General features: G+C 38.5%; 1 protein-coding gene across 1 annotated transcript in view; it reads right to left on the bottom strand.

The window, feature by feature from the left end:
* IQSEC3 (IQ motif and Sec7 domain ArfGEF 3) overlaps positions 1 to 12400 on the bottom strand; it is a 204181-nt gene that overhangs the window by 18870 nt on the left and 172911 nt on the right. The window contains exons 6-8 of the mRNA XM_083366799.1: positions 4422 to 4544; positions 2776 to 2942; positions 615 to 754 (exon numbers count right to left, since the gene is read on the bottom strand). Coding sequence (XP_083222925.1) covers positions 615 to 754; positions 2776 to 2942; positions 4422 to 4544 — 430 coding nt within the window. The remainder of the gene's footprint in view (positions 1 to 614; positions 755 to 2775; positions 2943 to 4421; positions 4545 to 12400) is intronic.

The following is a 12400-nucleotide window of genomic DNA, read 5'->3' as shown; positions in this document are numbered from 1 at the left end:
TATTTAAGATGTATGGACTTCAACTCCCATTTGGTTGGGGAAATCTGGGAGTTTGAAGTCCATACATGTTAAAAGTTATCACATTTGAAAACACTGATCTAATGCAGGAGTCTCCAAACCTGGCAACTTTAAAACCTGTAGACTTCAACTCCCAGAATTCCCCAGCTAGAATAGGAAATTCTGGAAGTTGAAGTCCACAAGTCTTAAGAGTTGCCAAGTTTGGAGACCCCTGATCTAATGAAAGTGCAGTTTGTGATAGAGTAATTGGATTCCATGGGGATGTTCCCAGGTTCAGCCCTTGCTGGCATCTCCATTCAGGAAGGATTCAATGAATAATGGGAAAGACCTTTTTGGCTAGAGGCAGGAGAATCCTCATTTATGGTTAAAAACATGTCAAGATGGGACACGGAGAAAAGAGGCACAACTTCGATTGCACAATTGCAACTTCCATCTTGACTTCTTTGCCCATACCCTGTGAGAACCCCAAGAACATACAGAATTTCTGCCAAAGTAGACAACATTAAGATAGTATCCTTTCTTCTTAAAATAAAAGTAACTGCACTTTTCATCAGCATAATACAATAGATATGTACTAATGATGTGCAAAGGCTCACCGTTTTCATTCCAACAATCGATTTTTCTACTTTGGTGACATAAGTTACATGGTCCTCATTGGATTTGAGCTCTCTCTGCTGAATCCTTTCATAAATTCCCACCACCAAGTCACGGGGAATGTCAGCTCCATCATCCACTCCTGTTAAGTCAAAACAATATAAACACTCTTTTTTTTATTCATTCATCATTCTTCAAGAATTCTTAACATACAAAAGTAACAGTTTACATGCCATTTTCTTCTCCAAAGATTATGGACGTGTACAAATGATTTCCTACAATTTGTGGCCAGTTAATGCCCTTGTAATTTTGAAAAATGCTGCAAAGATAATGGACATCCTTCGAGGAGTTACCCTTTATCAAATAACTGTCAATGTGGATGGGACCAATCACAAATTGATCAGAAATGTTGAAATGGCTCCTCGCTATTCTCTCTAGCTCTAACAGAGGTTCCAGGATGACCTTGTGTTTTTTTCTATGGACAAATGGACACATTTACCAGCAAAGTATTTAGCTTTTTACAATACAATCCAGTTTCAGTCTTAACATCCATATAGAAATAAATGTAGGACTAAAGATCATCCTTAGGAACAAAGCTGAAGGTAATCTTGTGCTTTTTACCATCCCAGCTTCCTTTTAAATTTTGTTCTGTGCTTAAAAAAGTGTTCTGAGCTTTGCCTGATGGTGCTTCACCTGAAGATCATAGGCTTGAATACAAAAATAATAGTTGAAAAATGTAAAAGAGTGGAGTAAGCATGCAACTGGGAACATTAGCTGCAGCAAATTCCACACTGGAGATTTCAAGTCCGAGCTACAGCCATAACTGCCCATAATAACATATAACAATAATTTCTACCTCATTGTACACCTGGGTTTACATTTAGATTTGGTTTAATTTAGAGATCAGCAACCTGAGATTTTAAGGCTGCCTGTTGCCCCAGACCTTGTGTTGGCTCTTAGATTACAAGAGCTGAAGACTGGAATTATGGTTTCCTGACACACTAAGTCAAAAACACACAAAAATGGTCACATATTAAATATGCTAAATATTTAATGAACCGCATTAAGTGACATGGAAGTCAAATGGAGCTCTTTTAATGCTCCTGGGTGGTATCTTAATTAATTCTCTATTTTTAACCCAGAAAGAATGAAACTAAGTTGGCTGGAAATATAAAAATGTTTCTAGATAAATTCATTTTTATTAAAGTTATGATAGAACTTAGGAACTGAATTGTTTGCAATGCAAACTGAGTGAGACTTTAAAAAAAAAAACAAAAAAAACTACAGGCTTTTTATCCAAGTCAAGAGTATGTATTATAATGGTACAGAAATATATTCTTCAAAAAAATTACATTTGTTAAATGTTAAATTGTTGCAGTAACAATGCAAATTTTGAATATAATCAGAAATCAGAGATACAACATCTTTAAAGGAGATAATAGAGATTAGATCCTGAATATTTATTAGAATATTTGAAAAAAAGCAAATGTGGAAAAATCCATATTATAAAGTATAGTCTTTTACTTTAATTAAAGGTTAACATAAATGCTGAAACCTGTTCAAGAAAATAAGAGAGAAGTATATACTTTTTCTGTATGGCATGTTTTTATAAAATACTGTTAACAATACAAACAGCAGTCAGCTATCTACATGATAGACCACAGTCAAAGATGTAAATGGCATATTATACAGACATATGCACGTGTGTGTTCAATAATCTTAATTTGAAATCGCAAAATATAATTGTTTCTACAGCTGTTATATAATCAAAATATAATTGAAAACTGCAGCGCGAATCCTAAAACAGGCTTAACTGCAATAAAAAACAACCCCAAGGCAAAAGTCTGATGTTCTCACTCCCTTTGCTTAATTATCCTATTTTCTGTGGCCTTCAGCTAATCCCAAAAAGCTAAACACAACATCCAGTACACCAGACAATTGTTTGTATTTGGTCTAGATGTACCACTAACATCTGCAAACATGTTTTATCTGATGATGTTGAAAGTTTTATTCCACTTTCATTATTAACCTATTAGCTGAAATGTCACAACCAGCATATATTTTAGCTCTTTTAATGTTATCTACAACATTATTTATTTGAATTCTGCCTTGTTCAGGATTTGGAATAAGGAACAATATGCTTTAGCCAAGCAATGCCCTCACCTCTTAGGTTCCGAATGAAGTCCTCCAGCATCATCTTCCTGTCAGGTTTAATGTTAGGACTGTACATATCCGTATTAAGAAGGATGATGGCAAAAGCCAATATGAAAATGGTATCTGGATTATGGAACTGTTGGACGACATCTGGATTACACATGCAGTACCTCTGGCTGCAGAGGGAGGGAGACAAAGTCAACATATAATAAGGCAAAATTGCAATGTATCCATTACTAAATGACTCCACCCCAGTTTTACAGGTGTTAAAATTATTTACACTCACATTTCACTAGGATAATATGACAGTTGTGTAAATTAATTGTCAGAATCCATGTAGGAAATAATCTTCCAAGATCAAAGGATTATGTTTCTAATTGTGACACAGATATTGTGGAAAGGACATCATAAAGAATAAATGCACCATAAAACTTGAGAGAACATGTACTTTTTCACAAAAAGGATTGGGGAATTTTTTTAATGAAATTGATTAAATTCGCAATTCTCAAACCATCTATAATTTGATTTTATTCAATGCTGTTCTTACAGTGAATGAATAAATAAAAATCTGTGTATAATTAAGGAAGATTACAATACAAAATTGGACAAATTATAAGAGAAATGCATTGATTGAATGAATTATGTATCAGATTTGGGTCAAATCTTATCAATTATGTAAACAGACTTTCTCTAAAATGATCTGTCTCCAACCTGACCCTTTAAGTCTTCAGGTGCTGGACTCATTGCCACTATGCATGAGTCCATCCATCTCATTGCTGGTTATTCTTTGGAACATTTTTATTCATTTTAATTATTTTTAAACTGTTTCTCTTTTTCTTTAAAAAAAGTATATAAGAGACAGCCTGTTACTTTGATTGCTTCATTTGGGAGGGGAGGAAATCTACCCAGATGTTGTGAGAAGATTAGAAAAGCCCACGTACAGAATGGGAAGTGAAACCTCATATGTAAAAACTAATTGGATAATGTGATTTATGACATGTAGATAAGGGTGGGGATTGTGTGTGTGTTATGATGGGTTTGGGTGGAGGAGATTTCAGATTCTGGCATCCCTCCATGAGTGCCGATGTTTTGTTTCATTATTAAGACTTTTTAGATAAACAATGCTTGCATTTTGTTTGAACAGTCTCATTTATCTGAACCATGACATCTACGTCAACAGCCTCCAACCTTTTGGGCACCAGGGACCAGTTCCATGGAGAAAGGTTTTTCTGTGGACTGGAGGGGGTGTGGTTTCACATGCTGCCTACATCCCGTGGATGGGGTTTCGCTTGTTTCCGTGGACTGGTTGCTGGCATGCTATGGACTGGGGGTTGGGAACCCCTGTTCTGCTTGTTTCAGCTTGCTTTGCTGTGTAATAACTTTTAATCATCCCAAAAAAGGTGGGATACCTTTAAAAATAAAATGTGCAAATGTGATCCTTAAGATGTTATTAGAACTTCTATTAGTCCTTGCCAGCATATCCAATAATAAGAGTGATGCAAGTTGGAATGAAAAAACATTTCAAAGCCAACAAATCCTAGTCAACTTATTTTTCCGTCCTTTCTTATTTGCTTCACTATTTAATCTCTTCTTCTTCATACCCTACGTTGAATGAAGAAATTGACAAAGTAGCCTCAAAGTAGCACAACGTTTACCTGAAGGCTTCAATTAGTCGTTCCACTTTCTGGGCTTCTCCCTGAACCCGGATATGGGCTTGAAATTTCCGTAAAGCTTCATCAAGCTCCATGCCAGAGAAGTCCATCTCATCCACTACACAGCTAAAAAGAAAAAGAAAACAAACTTCTTGACTCTGGAGAGGAATCTATCAAGAAACATAAGGGAGAAATAAGACAATCACATCCAGTGCTTTTTTTGTAAAAGAAAAAGGTGCCGGAACTCACACATGTCATACAGCCCGCCTTGCCTACCCTACAAGGTTCCATCCAAAAAAGGTGTCGGAACTCCGTTCTGAGCGTTCTATGAGAAAAAAAGCCCTGATCACATCCATTTATTTCTTTTCCCAATCAAGCAAAATCTGAATGCTACCCAACATGCCTCTTTCTACATTCATAAACACTTTTTCTGTTTTGGAATATCTGATTTCTGAGTTTTAGGTGCATTACTTATTGTATGTTTCATCTCACCATTCCTCCTTTGAGTTCACAGCTATCTATATGATTTGCAAAGGCCACGTTTTACCCACATGTCATAATTTTTCAGGAAAAACAATTTGGAGCTCAGCCGCTTGGGATACGTGGCTAATTTCCTCTAATGCTCATTCTAAAAGAGCAATGAAGCCACCAAAATCCCGGGGAAAGTAGGAAGTAGACAGTAGGGGGTCAATACATACACAGAAATATGGATTTGTGAATTTTCTGGATAGGAAGAATTATGCAAAGGACAGAAAAGCAATAATAAATATTTCAGTGAAATAAACACAAGCTATGAGACAGGAAAAAAGAAAAAGAAATGTATATAATCTAAAGGTAAAGGTAAAGGTTCCCCCATACATGCGTGCTAGTCGTTTCCAACTCTAGGGGCCGGTGCTCATCTCTGTTTCAAAGCCGAAGAGCCAGCGCTTGTCCGAGGATGTCTCCGTGGTCATGTGGCCGGCATGACTAGATGCCAAAGGTGCACGGAACGCTGTTACCTTCCCACCGGAGTGGTCCCTATTTTTCTACTTGCATTTTTACGTGCTTTCAAACTGCTAGGTTGGCAGAAGCTGGGACGAGTAACTCAGTGCATCCTTCCATGCATTTCTATCCATGCTAACTATTCATTTTACCATGGGAACATAGTACTTCATATAGTACCTTTTGGGTCTCATCTTTTTCTTTTTGAGGATCTCATCAACTCCACCCAAGCATAACTTTCCATTCTTCTCAACCCATTCACTCTGCCTTCATCTATTTGCTTTGCAATTCAACTGTTATTTATTCTGTCTATATAACCAAGCCACCTGTGTGTACTTTTTTTGTAGGGCCATTCAGATATTCATTCAGATCCATTCATTATTAACCCTATAATGTCTTCTTCAAGTACACATACTTCTTACCTATTACCACTGCATTTATCTTACTTATAATTTGTTTGACATACCCAACTTTAACTTCCATAAAACAGTGGGAAAAGCACAGTCTGGCTATACCCAAGTCATTACTCATCCTCCAAAGCTAGCAGGCAGAGATTCAAGGACATGGCTCAAAACCTCCTGGCTTCAAAGTGTATGTCTCTGCTCTTCATCTGTGCAGCCTAACAGCCTGAAAGATAGTTGCTTCTCCATGGGTGGGCCAGTGGATGGAGAGTTGTGGATTGCTGTTGTCTGCTCTTGGGTGTCTAGTGTTTGACTTTGGTCCCTCACATTCTTAGACACACCATTTTCATTTCTTTTAACAGATATTCCTCTCAAGAAACCACTTAGAGTACTATCCACTAACTTTGAATCAGCATTTGCAAATATTAAAACTTCTCCATCCATTTTTCAATCTTTAGTAAATATTCACTGTTCTATGAGGATGCACAATGATTTACTCTTCTGCTTTTTTATGCATAACTAATCATTATTCAATGTATTTTCCCAATCAAAAACAAGGTCCTTAGTCTTTTGGTAGTTTAATTTTCAGATCCATATACCTAATATTTCTGTAAATCATTGGGGTTCTCAACCAACAACATAACACACATTCACATTCTCAAGCAACATAATTCTTACCCTAGCCACATGGATCCCTTATACATTTTTATCTATAAATACCTTAAGCAACCAAAGGGACTGTCATAATGGGCAGGAGTTCATGCTTTTCTGTAAGTCTGTCACATATGCATGCAAGACCCTAAATAGACTTCATAGTTGAAATTGAGAGAAGGAATGGTAACGTATTTTCCCACAGGAAGATTTTTACTCTAGGAAAAGGAAGGAATAGTTGCAGAACTGGTAAAGGTGACAGACTTGAAAAACAAAAAGGCAGCTGAGAAGGAGAACTTTTAAAATTGTGATAGCTGGCAACTCCAGATGGGTAAAGTTTTATTATTTGGTTTAGTAAAGAACATTGATAATTGGTGTTCTTGAGATGGTCTAGGTCAGGGGTCTTCAAACTTGGCCTTTGGCCTTCAGTATGGCTGAGGAATTCTGGTAGTTGAAGTCCAGAAGTCATAAAAGGGCCAAGTTTGCAGACCCCTGGTCTAGGCAGTGTTGTACTACTGAAAGATTGATGGTTAGATAAAATTCCCAAGTGGAAATGGGTGAGATCCAGGGAAGACACTCCAAAGACAAGGAGAAAGAAGACTACAAGACTTTTTCCCTCCATCCTTCACAGATAGAAGAATCTAGGGAAGGCTGAAGTGATGACAATTAGAAAGTTCTACCAGACATACAGAAAGACTTCTTTTTTCTCCAGAGGGAATGCCAGCCAGTATTTTTAGCCCCTTATTTATATCTAAGTAGAAAGCCTAGCTAGGATTTTGAGAAACCATACAGTGTACTTATACATTAAGCCAATATTATAGAATGCATGAATATGCAGGTCCAGAACAAATGTCCACTTCACGAAGATGCATTTAAAACTCAAGTTATGGTGGTGATCAGTCAAGCAGAGAATGGAATGTGGGTATCTAACTGTAAATAACTCTGGTCCCGAAAGGCTGTAAAAGCTAGAAGTAAATTCCGCTGGAGATCTTAATAAAAGAGATATTTTTTTTAAAAATCACAAGAGATGTTTTGTGCCATGTCTTGGATCAACTCCCACAAACTAATGGCATCACCTATCCTTGTTCAATGTTGAACCATTTGCTAAGCATCCACTTTATTCTCATACATGCTTTATTTCTGTCATATACCACATTTAGCAACCAAACCTTTACTCGGCATTTGTACAAAAATCATAACCCAAACACACTCACTTTATCACATACTTTTCAAAATCAACAAATGTACAATAAACTTCCTTTCTCACATTTTTTCAATAAACTCCTGAAATGCAAAAACCTAGCTTACTCTGTACACTGTCTGCTTTGTTGTTGTTGTTGGTAGTTGCGAAGTCGTGTCTGACCCATCGTGAACCCATTGACAACATTCCTCCAGGCCTTCCTGTCCTCTACCATCTTCTGGAGTCCATTTAAGCTGATGTCTACTGCTTCAGTGACTCCATCCAGCCACCTCATTCTCTGTCGTCCCCTTCTTCTATTTCCCTCAATCTTTCCCAGCATTAGGCTCTTCTCCAGTGAGTCCTTCCTTCTCATTAGGTGGCCAAAGTATTTGAGTTTTGACTTCAGGATCTGGCCTTCTAAAGAGCAGTCAGGGTTGATCTCTAGGACTGACCGGTTTGATCGCCTTGCAGTCCAAGGGACTCACAGGAGTCTTCTTCAGCACCATAGTTGCCTCAATTCTTTAGTGCTCAGCTTTTCTTATGGTCCAACTTTCACAGCCATACATTGCATGCTTGGCACCCCAAAATTTGTTCAGTGTCACCTCTCCTACTCTCTTAGTCACAATTTTACCAAATACTTTCCAAGTCACACAGAACAAATTAATTACCCTTTAAATTTTGCATTCATTCTTGCTGCCATTCCCTTTTCATCGGAGAAAAGTAATAATATTCTTACCATCTTCAAAAACAGATGCGGCCTTATAGACATTAAACAAGTTTACACAGCAACTTTATAGGAAGATTATATTCACATACTTTCTTCCAGTTTTTCAAACGTGGCAACGTTAAGACATGTGGACTTCAATTCCAGCGTCCCCTAGCCAGAGTTGAAGTCCACACAACTTAAAACTGCCAGGTTTGAATAATACGGAGTTATGTAATCTTCACTTGTAGCTTCACATTTTTTTTATATTCCCACTGTATTTATGACTGCCATCATTTTTTTTCCTTAGATACTAAATCTTACAACACTTGTTTCAGTCCTCATCGATGTATCACTATCATTTCCAGATAAATCTCTATAAAATATTTCATCACAACTCATTGATTCGAAACATTTTCATAATTTCCTTTAATTCCAGTCATTGCGTTGGAGGCCCCCATTATTCAAGATATCTTAGATCCTTCCTCTCTACCTTATGGCTGTTTTAGGTAGCAAATGTAAAAAGCTATTTGAAAAAAAGTATGTTGGCATAAAACAAGCTCCCTGTTATACAGCATTAGCAAATCTGGCAAAAGCAACTGTTCTTATGTGCCTCTTATAGGCCCAGTTAAATAATGAGTGGTTTCCACTAGATTCATTTTTCCTCCCACCTGCCAGCAGGAAAACACCCATCTCTCCCCCTCACTTGGGATGGGGTGAAATTGGGTGAACACAGAGGCTGCTTAGAATCTCAAATTAGTCACCAGTCAAATCCCTCAGTTCCAAGGTTGCATTAGGAGTGTGCAGATTTAAGCATGAAGCACTCGATGCAACTGTTCCTTCCTGACTGGTCCCTTAGATGACTTGTAAAAATATATATACTATGAAAGAAGGCAAAAAATATAGCTCCCAGAATAATGTTGCAGAAAGGTTTCCTGAGGATGGGTTTTAGAGTCCGAAAGCTCAGAAGAGTAAAACCTCTGGTCCTGGTGACTGACCCAGATTGGATCCTGCAACATACATTTACTGCTCTTCTGAAAGAGTGACAAATGCATATCTCAAAGAAACCTGTCTGATACATCTCAGACATGAAAGAAAGTCATGAGACAAAGTGGGAGGGCTTCTGCTCAGCACAGCCCATCCTCTACATTATGAGCTGGCTATTTCTGAATTTGGGGATGGTGTTCTTCTGAAAAAGCGCTAAATTCATGTTCTAAAATTCCCTTCTTAACAGGTAACAAATCAGAGGATGAATGTGGAGGGAACCTGGAGATAACAATGAGAATCAAGGACCCCCTTTACTAATACTGGAAGGGTAGGGAAATATTAGCAGTGAGCGTCCAGTTTTGACTCTGAGGCTGGCGACACCCAGGAGTAGCTAGTGGGTGACCAGGGAAAACATGCAATTTGTAATCAGCCCATAATAATAAATGCCAAACCATAACATCTAAAGCCACCAGGCTGGAATAGAGTGGACAAAAAAGTGCTCTGTCTCTAACCAAAGTTATAAAAAAAGCAGAAAATGATAGGTCCATGAAGTTCCCTATCAGATATCTAATAAAAGAGAAAAATGTAGCTCAGGGTTGAACTGTGGAGTCCTTGATGTTCTCTGAGCTTGGTTGTTTGTTTGCAGACCTTTCATTACCCACCTAGATAACATCATCATTGCTAGTGAGTGTGATGTTTGCTCCCTGTTCATACACAATAGCTTGTTCTGCCAGTTTTGGTGGGGGTGTGGCATTCTCCTTGGTAGTTGCTTGATTAAAGTATTGGTGTGTTGTTTTTTTTTTGCTTAACTGTTTGTCTGGATGTTGGTTGCTGGACAGAATGTATTCCGTTCTTTTTGTTTCCTTCCTAGATTTTTATTTTCTTTTTTGAATTATGTGTAAATATGGCTAATCTCTCTATGTGTCTGATATCTAAACAGGCAAAGGAGGACACAAATTGGAAAGGAAGACAAATCGGGGCAAACAAGGACACCCTAATTTTTGGCACCCACAACAAAGATCACCGCAAACAACTTTTAAAAAAAATGTATTTAGACCTACATATATATGGAATTAACTTGTCCAGCATCACAAAGCCTGGATTTTAAAGTGCAATATTTTTTGAACAAGTATTTCCAAGAACATTTGCTTGAAATAACATAAAATGGACACCGATACACTTTTCAAATGCCACCACAGAAATGCACGAGGAGTCATCTGATCTACATACTACAGTGGTCATAGGTTTGAAGGGACAAAGTTGAAGCCAACTGCTGGAATCAGGAAATAAATAACGTAAACCTAGGCCATTTAAAAGCTTTTTCATGGTGAAGGAAAGAACGAAGCAATTAACAAAGTCTCAGGTACATGAGGTTTCAATGATTACTGTTATGAATAAAGGTAAAGGTAAAGGTTCCCCCGCACATGCGTGCTAGTCGTTTCCAACTCTAGGGGCCGGTGCTCATCTCCATTTCAAAGCCGAAGAGCCAGAGCTTGTCCGAGGACGTCTCCGTGGTCATGTGGCCGGCATGACTAGACGCCAAAGGCGCACGGAACGCTGTTACCTTCCCACCGTAGTGGTCCCTATTTTTCTACTTGCATTTTTATGTGCTTTTGAACTGCTAGGTTGGCAGAAGCTGGGACAACTAGCAAGCGCTCACTCTGCTACACGGCACTCGGGATTCGACCCGCCAAACTGCCGACCTTCTGATCAACAAGCTCAGCGTCCAAACCCACTGAGCCACCGCGTCCCTCTACTGTTATGAATACAGCCTAATATAATAGTAATTAAAAATAAGACAAAGAGCAGGATATTTGGTTTTACAGCTATGCCTGCCAAAGGGGGGACATGAGCCCCAAAAGGAGGACATATTCTCCTTTTGCTGTACATCTAGTAACTTTATGATCAGCAGAAGTAGCAGAAAATCTGTAATCTATCTAGAGATGACAGAACTAGCAATCCACAACTGACAGAACCTCTACTCTTTCCTGGCTGAAAGTGATATTTTATGCAACACAGAAATATTATTTCCCCCCTGCCCCAAAAGGGTTAGATCCCATTTTGGGGGGAAAAGGTCGAGAGCTCTTTCAGAATTATTTGGAAAATATCAGACATGATGCCTCTGGGGAAGACAAGGCTCTAGCTTCTCCTGCAGCCCAAGCCATACTGGCCATGAGGAATAGTCTCTGGCAGCTAGAAGAGAGAAGGATTATCCACAGAAACCTAAAATAACTAATATATTTGAGCAAAGCAGATCCTTGTCCCTGAGAACATCAGCAACCACATCATCAGTGAACTGTGCCAGATCACATTCACAGCACAACGTTGGAAGGACATAGTTAGGGTTGGATAATCATTTAGGTGGAAGTGATCTGTTGTGCATGGGATGTGTATAGAAATTATCCAGATTTGTGTGTGGTGGTGCGGTATGCAGGGAGGATAAATTCTGGGCTCAGCCGGCAGCTCACATTATGAATGTCCTCTACTTGGTCTCCTCTGGGGTATCTCCATCAGGACCTTAACGCTGGACAATCCCTCTGTCCTCCATGTAAGAATATTTTAATCTAAGGATAAGCAGGATAAACGCAACCATCCAAAATAGCTCTTCATCTTTCAAACCCACATTAATTCTGGGGAGGGAAAGGAGATATAATCCACGTCATCTGGCAGAGGCACCATTTGTACCAGACCCAAGATTAAAGTGAGAAAAATTAATCTGACTGGTCTCCCAAGGCAGTTGTTATTTTTTTCCCTCTTTAAAGGGCAGACTAGAGGATTTTGTAGGAGAAAAAAAGCCTACAGAGCATACTCTTCTCTTTCCCCTCCCTTCGCCTGTGTTATTTTTACTTTACTAATACATGCACTGCTTAGTTCCAAGGGGCCAAATCAAGGATTTTCTTCATTTAGCTTTGACAACTGCAAAACATTTTCTGCTTAATCAATACCCATTTCATCATAGCAGACATCATTGAAGCATTTAAACCTGGGAGAAAAGATAAACCACTACTTTTCTTTATTACTGTCCTCTAAGATCTTTGTGGAGAGGGTGCAATGTCTTAGCAGCTAAAGATGCCGAGCT

Source organism: Vipera ursinii (assembly GCF_947247035.1).
Source record: "Vipera ursinii genome assembly, chromosome: 6".
Taxonomy (NCBI): Eukaryota; Metazoa; Chordata; class Lepidosauria; order Squamata; family Viperidae; genus Vipera; species Vipera ursinii.
The sequence above is the reverse complement of the archived record's forward strand: the minus strand, read 5'-3'. Positions and strand labels throughout refer to the sequence as shown.